This window comes from Musa acuminata, chromosome BXJ3-2, assembly GCF_036884655.1.
Source record: "Musa acuminata AAA Group cultivar baxijiao chromosome BXJ3-2, Cavendish_Baxijiao_AAA, whole genome shotgun sequence".
NCBI classification, from domain to species: Eukaryota; Viridiplantae; Streptophyta; class Magnoliopsida; order Zingiberales; family Musaceae; genus Musa; species Musa acuminata.
Genome location: NC_088350.1, coordinates 17,313,831 through 17,327,943, shown reverse-complemented (window position 1 = coordinate 17,327,943; position 14,113 = coordinate 17,313,831). Strand labels below are relative to the sequence as shown.

The window sequence follows — 14,113 nt, the reverse complement described above, 5'->3', positions numbered from 1 at the left end:
TAAAATGATGTTAATTTCACACATTTTTGTACAAAAAGAAACCATTCACACATGCACACAAAAACAAGAGAGTGAGAGGTAACTATTTTTCATGTCCAATGTAGCTGAAAATATTCACAGTTATGCATACATTGAGCTCATCATAGCTCTGGAGGATAGCTTTTGTAATGACATCTTAAAGGTGGCTGGTAAAAAGTTTCTGATGATGATTTCCATATTTTAGCTGTAGATACACTTTAGTTTAATCCATGTTTCATTAAACATTTAAAAGGATGCAACTGGCATATTTGAATTTAGTTTAAATTAAGCAGCTCATCTTGTCTCCATCCAGCAATGGATGACAAAAGTTTTATTCCAAATAATAATTTGTACATGTTAAGCAACAAATCCTTTTTGACCAGGGGGACCAACGTGTGAATGACAGAAACAACTTCTCCAATGTCCACCAACAAAGAGAAGACTACGTACATTAATCCTTCTTAGCCTGCAGCAACATAACCTATGATCAACCAAGCAAGTTCGCCAATAATTGTGATGCAGCCTGAAATTAAGTTCATTTTTTTCTGCTAGCAAAAAGTACACACCACATTGCTACACCTAGTTAGATCAGAGCATTTTTGGCCTGAACAGAAAAGAATGTAACTGCTTACAGGGTAATTAATATCCATCGAAAACCTTTGCATCAGAAAGGAAATTGTTGCAAGACAAATAATGTAATGTACAATCTTCTACATGTAATCCCACTCTGTTTTCAGTGAAAATGAGTTGGACAAATAAAAGGCTAACGAAGTCAAACTAGCAACAATGGCAGCTCCTTCATAACTAGGCAGTGATTGACTTCTGATATTTAATTTCAATCGTTATTCAACTAAAACATAGTTCAAAATTTATTTTCATCAAACCTTATACATTCCCTGGTGCTGTTTTGCCAAAGTAAAGCAGCACAATGTGTTGTATACAGGTGAAATACATTCCAGCTGTTCAAGGCCCAAGATCAGCAGAATCAAGTGTCACAAACATATCATGCAACACTGGATTCTCAGGCAGGCTATCCGTATGCCTGATGCTGCCTGAAGCATGATTCATGTTCAGGCCAGATAAAGAGTCTGTCCCAACAGTTTCATATCCAACAAAGTTCACATGCTGTTTCTCAATTTAGTACCGCAAAAGGCAAGCAACACGCAAAGATGCTCTTAATCTTTTCGCATCCCTTCTAAATCCAGCACTTTGAAGACCAGCTATAACGGCACGGTGGGTAGATGTGAGCACACTACTACCCTCCTTTAAACAATTAAGCAATAGCTTGGATGCAGCATGAAATCTACTCTTCTTACATAGTCCATTAACAATTGATGTGTATGTGTAATTATCCTTAGATTTCATCTCATGGAATAACTTGAGGGCTAAATCCACTTCTCCTAGTTTACACAATCCATCAATTAAGCAATTATAAGCCACTAAGTTTGAGCGGAAGCCCCTCATCTCCATCATATGCAGTTGCTTGTTGGCAGAATCAATGTATCCCATCCTGCACAAACCATCTATGAGTATAGAGTATGTGTATTGATCACTCCCAAGGCCAGCTTCTTCCATCTCATTAACCAACTGGAATGCATAGTCTAGCTTGCCTTCTTTGCATTGTAGATAAATTATAGTATTATAACATGCTTTATCCAGACCTATGCCATTTCTTAACATCTGCTCTACACAAGCATTAGCATCTTCAAGATTACCCATCTTGATCAATGCACTTATTGCTGCACAATATGCAAAGACATCAGCAGTGTAGCCTTTATTCATCATCCCATAAAATATCTCAAATCCTTGCTCAAATCTTCCATTTTGAAAGCAGCATTTCATAACCGTCGTATAAGTTATCTCATTTGGAACACAGTCTGATTCACCCAGCTCCTTGAGAATCCTTCTTGCTTCACCTATCCTACCAGATTTACAAAGGCCATTGATTATTGTATTATATGTAACCAGCTCTGCAGAAAAACCAAGCCTTTCTAAGTTCCTAAAGAGCCTGAGGCCACTCATAGCATTCCCTGTCTTGCACATGCCATTAATCAAGGTGTTGTATGTGGTCAAAGAAGGGGTGACATTTTTTGATATCATATCCAAATAAATCTTGTAAGCGTCCTCTGGGTATCCGCATTTAAACAGGCAATGCATCAAGGTGTTATAAGTCCAAACATCTGGCACAAGTTCAGCCTGCAGCATTTCTTCAAACAGATCCAGGGAACGTGTTGGGAGGCAACACCGAGTAGCGCCAGCGATCAAAGAATTGTAAGTAATGACATCTGGTCTCACTCCTGCTTCTCTCATTCTATAAAGAATCACGTATGCTTCATCTATGCCTACCAGACAGCAGTACGCATCGATCAACGTGTTATACGTCACAACATCAGGAAGGCAACCTAGTCTGATGCCATCAATGATAACCGCCTCAGCTTTGTCCAAGTTCCTAGCTTTACACAGGGAAGACACGCAGACGTTCAACAATTTTGTCGAAAGTCTACGGATCATTCCCTCATAAGGGCAGATAAAAGGAACTAATCTGGCACCCTGATCTACAAGGAGCAAGAAATATGTCAAACTTATGGACACGGAATTGCACGAAATGAGGAATATTAAGCATGAAGAACAACACACATCCAAAAACAACAGGAAATGGCCACGAGCTATATGTGAAGCCAAATATCAAACAGATGGTGGGCATAAGTTATGTACTGGCGAAACCGACAGGGACACCAAGAAGAGATAACGGAAGACGGTGAGTTTAAATCAAGGGAAGATAGCGGCACCGGAGGATCTGGTGACCGTGCGGCCAAAGCGAGAAGCTGTGTGGCAGTCGTCCTGACGGCTGCCAGAGAGAGAGAGAAGAGGACTTTGGGAGTGTGAGGAGAGGCGACGGTGTGGATGACCGGGTTTTCGGGCTTTATCCCAACAAAAGAGGTCGAGAGAGGTGGGGTGGGTTGCAAGTGGATCGGATCCAAACAGTTAACACTCGAGATCCGAAATCGTCAACTCAATTAGAAGAGAAGAAATTGTACGGCAAAAAAGAAATTCTTAAATTTTAAATATATAATAATATTTTTTATATCAATTAGCATAGTCTCTATAACTTAATTAATCAAAATTTTTGGTTTTTAATAGATGTAAAGTCCATCCTTTCAAAATACGATTATAGCATATTTTATCCTATAAACTATTAATATGCTCTCTGTCGTATTTAGATTTTTTATGTATACCGCCCACATTAATGGTCATCCAATAAACTTTGATTAATCATTTTAATGGTAATCACCAACAACTAATTTGTGGCTAAAATTATTTTTTATATTTTAGATATTCTTTTGTCATTCTCATCTATTATTTTATCTTTTTAATCATGCTAACTTTTCCTTTCTTTTTTTTTTTCCTCTCACTGTACATTATGACATTGAAAGAGAAATAAATACTTTAAAAAGAGCAATAACCAAACAAATGATATGAATTTATTAATTTTAATGACTTAAGGTTATGGATTTCTTTTAACCAAAAAAATAAAATATTTTAAAATATTCAATGAGATTTCTAGCAACTCAATCTGGTTAAAGGATATAGTACTTGCACAGATATAAACACATTGTAATCAATTTTAACTTAACACATCCCTCCAATAAATTGCGGTTTCCTTCTTACATAAGTTGGAAGGATTTTGTATCAGCCCTTTTACCATCCTCTGGATGGATATCATCGCTTTACTAAATAGTAACACCCAACTACTCTACTATGTGTAATTAGATCTCCCAAGTAAAACACAAGAAGTTGTATGTAACTTCTAATCTACATATGTTCAGAGAAATAGAAACACGGGTAGACTCAATTGGGCGATGGGCACATTCGTATAGTTTTATTCTTTTTAGAGTATCTGAGCTCCAAAAGGTATTTTTGAGGATATTAAAGACCTAGCATACTTATGAGTCACGATACACAGCTTAGGAGCGAGTTTTCTCGATCGATGTGTAGACTTCGGACCCTCCTTCTAGTACTAATTTGATAGTCTATTTCGAAACCTATGAACTCCAGAAAATGCCTATAAGGGTAAGGGAGACCCGATGGACTTATTGTTATGATTGAGAGTCGGGGTCAGCTTTCAGAAGAGGGGGTGAATTAATGCAGTGGTAAAATCACGTCTTCAAAACTTTTCGTTTCGATTAAAACCGATTCTGATGAAAACCAATTTCGAAAACTAAACTTGAAAGCGTATGGATGCATAGTGACTAAGTAAAGTAGTTTGCAGTATGTAAATGGCAACAATAGAAATGCAAACCAGATTTTAGAGTGGTTCAGTCAACGTGACCTACATCCACTTTCAGCTTCCTCCTCCAACGAGGTCACCGACGTCCACTAGAAGTCTTCCTTCAATACGCCAACCACCTTTTATACCTCTCTTCTCTTTTTCACGGGTTTAGGAGACAACCCTTACAAACACTCACACTCCTCTTATAGAATTCTAAAACTAGAGTGGAGGAGGGAATTTCTAAAGAGATTACAATAGCGTTTTCTCACTTTTGAATACTCTGTGCTTGTATGCTTTAACCAGGGATGAGAGGGGTATTATAGGCTTCAAGTTGATTCAAACTTGGAGCCTAAAACTTTCCCATCCTAGGTTTTCCAAGCATGGGCGGTACCACCGCCTACGTTGGGTGGTACCATCGCCTACGTTGGGTGGTACCATCGTCCAGTGTCAATCTAACACTGACACTACCCTGGGCGGTACCATCGCCTAAGGGGTAGTGTTGGGCGGTACCACCGCTTGGCACCCTACCAGGGGCGATACAACCGCCTAGACTAGCGGTACCACCGCCTGACATAGTCTCATGCCTTGCTATCGTAGTTAATCCTACACATGTAAAACACACTTCGATCTAGACAATTAATACTAAGTATTAATCAAGTTGTCTGGCATGTCATTGGTCCCTTGACGCTTCGTTCGATTCTTCGATACATCGTCCTCTCTTGTAGCCTATTGCCCAATCAACTGTTATCTTTAGCGTAATATCTGCTCTTCTTGGCTCGATACTCGAATCCATGGCCTGAAGCCTTCTGTCGATACGTCGATCGATCCACCGGTTCTACGTCCAATCTTTTGACATGTTTTCCTCTGGTACAACATGATTCTTCCTACTTTAATTGTCTCATCTTGATTGAAGTATCTTGTGTCACTCAAAATGCAGATTAAAACCTAAACACTTATCGATTGGTTTAATCATCAAAATCTAAGATTCAACAATCTCCCCCTTTTTGATGATGACAACCAATCGACGACAGAGTTAACCTTAACTCCCGGAGTTTAAACAAACTCCCCCTATCAATATGCCATATTGATAAAAACTCTTGGATTCAAAAATCCAAGTAACATGTCATGATCAAATCATGCATGACATCAACATACTTCTCCCCCTTTGTCATCAACAAAAAGGAGAAGTATAACTTTTGTTTGAAAATATACGTTTAACTCATTGCATGAAAAATATAATATCAAGTTTTATCATCATACAATTTAAAGCTAGAAAATTTAACAAGTGTTACATCATGCTTTGAACATTCATGCTATCAAGTTTTAGATATGCAAGCTTTATAACATACAAGCTAGCAAATTTAAAGATGTTTAAATTAGCATATTTGCTTTTCTTTGCGATGTGCAAGATAGAATTTCTTTATAATGTTCAAGATAGCAAGTTCTACATCATGCTAGCTAGCAAATTAAAAATGTTCAAGAAAGCAACTCTTACTTCTTGAAATATGCAAGTTGCAAGCTAGCAATTTTTTGCTTTCATTGCATATTTGAGCTAGCAATTTTGCTTCCGTTGCAAAGTGCAAGTTAGCATGTTTTGCATCTTGAGATAGGCAAGATAGCACTTTTGGTATGTAAATTTATAGTATGCAAGCTATCAAATTTTACACATAAAAAATTTAGCAAAATTTTACATCTTTTGAGATGTGCAAGATGGACTATTTTGCCTCTTTTTGAAATGTGTAACTTGGCAAACATTGCTTCTCTTGAAATTTGCAAGATAGCACTTCTTGCTTCTTTTTTAAGATTAGCAAGCTAGCAAGTTTGCCTCTTTTCGAATTGTGCAAGCTAGCAAATTTGCTATCTAGTAAGTTTTGCTCCCCCTTTATCATCGTCAAAAAGAAGGGAAGACCCTTTACATCAATTTTCAAATTATAACAAAGGTAAATAACAAAAATGAATGTCAAAAGATTATATATCATTTTTGACAAGTTTCTTCTTTTTGTAAATAGAAAGCATTAAAGGAAATAATTTTGATTCAAAAAGAAGACTCAAGTTATAATTCAAGAATTCACAACTGTTAGGATCAGAGCGGCACTAAGAAGGGGAGGGGGGTGAATTAGTGCAGCAGATTAAAACTTATAAATTTGAAAACGATTTCGTAAATGCGTAAAGATTTCAATTCGTCAATGACTCGAAGAAAGTAGCTCGAGTAAAGTGAGAAGATGAAAACCGAAAGCTTGCTGCAATGTAAATAACAGTTTCAGAAAAGTAAATACTCACACATTCAAGGAACACATCAATTTAAAGTGGTTCGGTCAAAATGACCTACATTCACTTGCGAAGCCTTCTTCAATGAGGATCCCAACTTCCACTAGCAAATCACTTTGAAGGGGTAGGACAAATACCTCTCTTACAACCTTTTTACAAGTGGTTCACACTCTTACAAATTTTTCAAAGAGAAAGAGGGAGGTGAACACTTAAGCTATTGAAAACAAGACTTTTGCTAAAGCTTTTCTCAATTTCTAACTTCCCAAAAGTTGTGTTCTCTGCTAAGAATTGAGAGGTATTTATATGCCCTAAGAGGATTCAAATTTGGGCTCCAAATTTTGAATTCTCTTGGGTTTCCAAGGTTGGTGGTGCCACCACCTATTAGTGTCTGACACTGATAGTGTATTGGCAGTGCCATCGCTGGACCTCTCGGGTGCTGGGCGGTGCCACCGCTTAGTCCAGCGGTGCCACCACTCGGTTCTCAGGTTCTGGGAGGTGCCACCGCCTAATCTGGCGGTGCCACCGCCTACACTATTTCAGCTCACTAGTTGGGCTCCAAACTTGCCCCAAACCAGTCCGAACTTGGGCCCAATTGGCCCCTACTTGGGTTATAGGATTAACACCTCATCCTAACCCTAATTAACGTGCTAAATATGAATTTAAAGATATTTCCTAAGCTATTACAAAGTCCGTAAGTCAAGACTTCTTCCGGCGAACTTTTGGCGGTCTTCCGATAAACTCTCGAAAACCATTCTGCGGACTTCCGGCAAGCTCCTAGACTTCACGATTTGATCTTGGCGAGTTCCAATGAGCTTCTTCGGCAAGCTCCGATCTTTCTCGATGAGCTCCGTGAACTCCCAACAAACCTTCCGGCGAGCTTCCAAAAAACCCTTCGGCAAGCTCCCTACTCATTCTCGGCTAGTTCCGGCAGCATTCCCGACGAACCTTCGGACTTCCGTCGAACTCTCGAACTCGCAACGAATCCTTCACGCTTGACTCCAACACTTTGTTTCGCTTTATGTCTTCATTGTTATCGTAGTTAATCCTACACACACAAGCCAAAACTCTATTCCGATCTAGACAATTATTACAACGCGAATTGACATTCTGTTGCCCGACACATCATTGGTTGGTGCTTCGTCCGATTTTTCAGCGCATCGTCCTCTCTTGCGGCTTGTTGCCCAATCGGCGGTTGACCTCTGTAACCCCGATATCCTTAGCGTAATTTCGCTCTCCTTGGCCCGATGCCCAACGTCCGAAGCCTTCTGCCGTCCAATATCTTGATGTGATCTCCTTCGGCGCAATGTCAATTCCTCCTGCGTCAACTGTCTAATCTTGATCGAGTAGACATGCATCACTTAAAATGCAGTTAAACATCTAAACACAATCAATTAGTTTCATCATCAAAATTTGAGATTCAACAATCTTCCCCTTTTTTATGATGACAACTAATTGATGATTAACGGAGTTAACCTTAACTCCTCGGAGTTTAACCAAACTCCCACTATCAATATACCATTGATAGAGCACTTGGATTATCCCAAATCCAAGTAACATTCATCACATGTTATGAAAAACATTTAAATCATCATGCAAATATATAAAATATTCAATTCAATGCATGAAGTCATCAATATACTTCTCCCTCTATGTCATCAACAAAAAGGAGAAGTAGCTCTAGCTATTTTAAAAGATATACAAGTTTTTGCAACATGAAGCTAGATTTTCATCACAACATATAAGCACAAAAGCATAGCAAGATTCTTAAGTTCAATCATGGCAATTCAACACTTGAATTTTTGTGCAAGATTACACTTTGCTTTTCTTTGCAAGTAACAATATTTATGATGTTTGATATAGCAAATTTCTTCATTACAATGATCGAGCTAGCAAATTCTTCATTCAAGTGTGCAAGCTAGCAATAACTTTCTCCCCCTTTGTGAATGTCAAAAAGGAGAGGACCCAATGATTTAGACTTTTACATCAACTTTGCATCAATCAATATTTCAATCATCACATGATGCATACAAGACAATAATGCAAAGAAATCATTTCATGAAAGATATCAATGTGAAAATTCACCAAGGATCACATGATACAATCACAAATCATGATATCATTATGCGATACATCATGAGATGATAATTTATCATATCAATGAAAGATATCAATTGTTAAACATGATATGATAATAGTCTCAAAATTTTCAATTTGCGATACATGTGATACACTACGATACACTAAAAAATTTAATGTGATGCTTTTAAGGATATCAACCTATTTTTGATAGCAAGAGCAATTTTGTTGTAAGTTTTCTAAGTTTTGCACTTTTTGCTTCTTTCGATAGGCAAGATCTTTCTTCTCTTTTTGAGAAGTGCAAGCTTGCAAGTTTTACTTCCTTAGCATGCTAGGAAGTTTATTTTCATTTTCAATGCACAAGCTAACAAAACCTTCTCCCCCTTTATCAAAGTCAAAAAGAAAGCGATGACTCAATGGCTAAAAATTTCAACCATTCAACAAGCTAAATATGCAAAGAATTCATTAAATATATCAATAAGGATCAATTCATGAATATCAAAGATATGATTCATGGTTCATTAAAATTCTTCTTAACAAGTTCATGATCAAGATTTATATACTTCATAATAAAGCAAATTGATGTACAATCATCACATAAGGCATACAAGGCAAAGAAATCTTGTTATTTCTATATTATGAAATATATGATATCAAGGCTCATAATTCATTTGAAAAGATATAGCACAAAGAGCAACTTGAAACATTCTTATTAGGATCACATTTTAAAATATTCCAAGTATAAGTGTTTAGAGATAAAAAGTTCAATACATTGTATGAAAAAAAATATAATATCAAGTTTTATGCAATGTAGCAATTAAAGATTTGCAAGTTTAGCATTTTTGCTTTTCTTGAGATAGCAACTGTTTGCTTCTCTACAAGCTAGCAATTTTTATGATATGCAAGTTTTACTACATACAAGCTAGCAAATTTAAAGATTTGCAAGCTAGCATATTTGCTTTTCTTTGCGATGTGCATGATAGCATTTCTTTGTAATGTACAAGATAGCAAATTGTACATTATGCTAGCTAGCAAATTAAAGATGTTCAAGAAAGCAAGCTCCTTCGTCTCTTTTGAGAAGTGTCATTTTTGCTTCCTTAGCAAAATACCAAACTAGCAAGGGGCCATGTTTTACATGAGGCAAGCAAACAATTTGGCAAGTGTTACATTTGCATCTTCTCTTTAGATGTGCAAGAAAGTAAGCAAGTTTTTGCTTTTTTTTTACTTATGCAAGCTAGCTAATTTCCTTTTGAGATGACCCTTTACATCAATTCAAGATAGCACATTAGCAACTCTTTCTCCCCCTTTGTCATTGGCAAAAGGAAAGGAAGATTCAAGTCATGAATATCAAAATAATAATTTTATCATGAATATTTCATCATTGCGTGCATCATTATCATACGTTAAAGTATTGCATACATAATACCAAATCATCATATATATTTTTAAAACATATAAACTCATCATTATATGCATGATTCCAAATCATCATTCATATTATTTCAATCATTGTTTCAATCATCACTATAACTCATCATACACAAAATGTAAAATCATCTAACATGATACAAACATTTATTTTCAAAATATTTATCACTATTTTCATGCATGATAATAAAGTATTCATGATACCGAACATTAAATCAACATTTTTAAGTATTTATCACTTCATGATTGTTGGTACCAAACATTTATCATTTAAAGCATTCATTATACACATCATATGCAATACATCACATACATCATCATAATAAAAAACATATGCATCATTCCAAATCATAAACATTTCAAATCATCATGGTATTAATCTGTCAAATTGTATCCTGTCATGCATGATCATAACTTTTTCCTATTTTATCATTGTAAACAATAAAGAATAAGGGAAAAACAAAATAGTGCATAATATTTCAATTATTTTAAGGCATACAAGCCATAAATCCAATGACATCATGTCATGAAAGATAAGACCTCTTGAATTACAAAAGACATGATTCATTTTATCAAATATCTTCTTTAAATAAAATATCAAGAAAAATCACAGGAGTACAAAGAAGATATCTTATTTTAAAAGAAAATCAAGTAATAAATCCAAAAAATCAAGATCACAATTTGAATACAAACTCATTCAAATTCAAATCGTCAAATTCATCAAAATCTTAACATTACTTTCAAGAGATTCAAAATGGTATACATAGATTTATCATAATAAACATCAAGATCAATAGGATAGAGAAAAATAATTTTTCAATGAAAAAATATTTTCCTCTTTTTAGTTGTTTCAATTCATATGATTTTATTTCACTTATACCAAATAAAAACATGTATCATGTTTAAAACCGAAAGTGTAAGATTTATTACAACAAAGATTAATAAGGCACTTTCATTATGGTAAAAATCAATAATCCATAAATCACAAGATTCATCATGCATAATTTCGAAATTTATTAAGCATGATCATTATGCATGACACTAAAACATGGTTTCAAAATGTTTAATATTTTCATTACATCATTATGCAATGGTTTCATTGAACATAATTTTGAATGATTCTTATAGATAACTAAAACATACATCATGTTTGAAAACCAAAGACAAGGTTCATAAAAAAATCATCAAGCCTTCCATATAAATGTTAGGATCGGAGCGGCACTAAGAGGGGTGGGTGAATTAGTGCAGCGGATTAAAACTCCGATTTTAACAAAATCTTTCGTACGATAAGAACGGAACTTGAAAAGTTTAACTTGAAAGCGTATTCTTAAAGTTGCGCAGCAAGGGTAATAAGGAACTAAAGCAGTAAGAAGATTTGCAGTAATGTAAATGACAATAATAAAATGCAAACCAGAGATTACGCCGATTTTTAGAGTGGTTCGGTCAAATGACCTACTCCACTTGCGATGCCCCTCTTCGATGAGGCTCCCACCTTCCACTAGCAAATCTCTTGAAATGGAAGGGTAAACACCCTTCTTACAACCTTTTACAAGCAGTTCAACCTCTTACAAATTTTCAATAAGAAAGAAGGAGGAGAACTCTCTAGCAAATTGAAAACAAGACTTGCTAAGACTTTCTAAGACTTTTCTCTCAATCAAAATGCTTCTCAAAAGTTGTTATCTCAGCTGAGATTTGAGGAGTATTTATAGGCCTCAAGAGGATTCAAATTTTGGGCTCCAAAATTTGAATTCTCTTAGGGTTCCCGGTGCTGGAGGTGCCACCGCCCAGCCAGGCGGTGCCACCGCCCAGCGCTCGGGTGCTAGACGGTGCAACCGCCCAGCCAAGGAGGTGTCACCGCTTGGCTCTCCGCTTCACTTGGTTTGGCTTACTTTTAGCCCAAACCAAATCTGACTTTGGCCCCAGTTGGTCCCTAACCAGGATATAGGATTATCTTCTTAATCCTAATTCTAATTACAAGTGAACTACATAACAAAACACATCCTAAGCAATTTATCAACCGCGAGCGTCAAGTCTTGTTCCGGCGAGCTTTCCGACGAACTTCTTCCGACGGGGTCCAAGCACGCTCCCGAACTTGTGATGACTTTAATGAGTAGCCGAGACTTCTCGGTGATCTCTGCGAACCTCCGACGATCTCTTCGGCGAACTTCCAACAGGTTCCCGATTTCTTCTCGGTTGGTTCCATCATCATCTCCGACGATTCTTCGAACTCTTAAACGTTCATCGAACTTGACTCCGGTATTCTTGCTTTGTGTTTTCTGGTTATCGTAGTTAATCCTGCATACTTAATTCAATAATATGGATTAGATCAAATAACCCATCAATTGATTTTATCATCAAAATCCGAGATTCAACAATCTCCCCCTTTTTGATGATGACAATCAATTGATGACGGAGTTAAACGTAACTCCCCCTATCTATATGCCATATTATGAGAAGATAAAACACTTGAATTTCATCATTGGATTCAAGTATAAACCGATAAGCTCTAACCGTAGAACTTATCGTTATTCTCATTAAGCATAATGTAAATGCGAAACTTTGATGAAAATCTTTTTCAAGTCGAAAGATAAGAGACAAATTTTACTATGACAAGAGATAAAGATTTTCAACTTGAATTGTATGATTATACATTTTAGACATGCATTCAATATGATCAATCAATCTTACGATATTTTCAAGGATTTTGCAAGGCATATAAGATAATCATCGATCGATCACTTTTCTCAAGGATTTTGCAATTCATATTTTGTCATGCTATTAAGAATGATATAAGTCATCACTTTTCTCCCCCTTTGTCATCAACAAAAAGGAAAATGAGACTTGAAGCACATATTTTGTCATACAACGATTTTATCATTGAAAATTAAGTATGCAAAAATATTTACGCAGAGTTCATTTTAGAGGAAAATTCAGCATGGATTCATATTATCTAATCTCTTCTTTCTATGAATAACAGAAATTGTAGATGTATAAGAGAGAGATTGGGATAAAAAAATTCAAGTAGTAATTTCACGAAGTCAAGATCATAATTCGAATACAAACTCATTCAAATTGTCAAATTCATGAAAATCTCAACATTACTTTTTAATCATCACATAAGGCATTTAAAGAATTTTTGAAACATAGGAGAATGATTAATTTAAGCATACAATGTTTCAATCAAATTCAAGTCATGAATGCCAATACTTTCATATTTGTAAGTATCAATTCATGAATGCCAAAAGATATTATTTGTGATTCCAATTTTGCAAGATCAAGATTATGATTTAGATAAAACTTATTTAAATCAAATCGCTAACTTGAAATTCATAATCAAGTCATCAAAGTCGATTTCGAGATTTCACAACATGTCATATGGAATTTGAAGGAGAATGAGAGATGGAAAGAAGCTGAAAAACTTTACGGAAAATCCAATCAAACAAGTTTATTGTTTAGGGACAATTTAACATACCTAATTCCCTTCTACTGAATTCAAATTGGTCTTCATTCAAGGCTTTTGTGAATATATCTGCTAATTGATGCTTTGTGTCAATGAATTCTAGAACAACATTATTGTTAAGGACATGATCGCGTATGAAATGATGCCTAACGTTGATGTGCTTAGTTCTAGAATGCTGAATTGGATTTTTAGTAAGACATATGGCACTAGTATTATCACATTTTACGGGAATATTTTTAAAGTGAATTCCATAGTCTTCTAATGTATTTATCATCCAAATGACTTGTGCACAACATGCACTTGCAGCTATGTATTCGGCTTCTGCCGTAGATAGTGCAACTGAATTTTATTTCTTGGAAGTCCAAGAAACAAGTGCATGTCCTAAAAATTGGCATGTTCCGGATGTACTTTTTCTATCTATTTTGCATCCGCCAAAATCGGCATCCGCATAGGCTATTAAATCAAATTTTTCAGATTTTGGATACCATAATCCTAAATTTGGAGTTCCTTTAAGATACCTAAATATTCTTTTAACACTTTTGAGATGAGATAATTTAGGATTTGATTGAAACCTAGCACAAAGTCCTACACTA

General features: G+C 35.8%; 1 protein-coding gene across 4 annotated transcripts; it reads right to left on the bottom strand.

Moving 5' to 3' along the window:
• Positions 1 to 796: 796 nt before the first annotated feature.
• LOC135631221 (putative pentatricopeptide repeat-containing protein At4g17915) lies at positions 797 to 2,925 on the bottom strand. Of its 4 annotated transcripts, none has more exons than XM_065138704.1 (2): positions 2,656 to 2,925; positions 797 to 2,573 (listed from the first exon to the last, which is right to left on the bottom strand). In XM_065138704.1, exons 1-2 carry the CDS (start codon positions 2,720 to 2,722, stop codon positions 1,156 to 1,158), a joined length of 1,485 nt encoding a protein of 494 aa, XP_064994776.1. In that variant the 5' UTR covers positions 2,723 to 2,925; the 3' UTR covers positions 797 to 1,155. The 4 variants fall into 4 exon arrangements, with proteins under 4 accessions (XP_064994776.1, XP_064994778.1, XP_064994777.1 ...); XM_065138706.1 differs by having other exon boundaries at positions 2,734 to 2,924; XM_065138705.1 differs by having other exon boundaries at positions 2,808 to 2,909.
• Positions 2,926 to 14,113: the final 11,188 nt, after the last annotated feature.

Excerpts from the sequence above, each read along its gene's own strand:
- LOC135631221 (XM_065138704.1), bottom strand. The coding sequence starts at position 2,722 with ATGCCCACCATCTGTTTGATATTTGGCTTCACATATAGCTCGTGGCCA. Across the intron at positions 2,574-2,655 it reads ATTTCCTGTTGTTTTTGGAT|ATCAGGGTGCCAGATTAGTT; the intron begins GTGTGTTGTTCT and ends TGCTCCTTGTAG.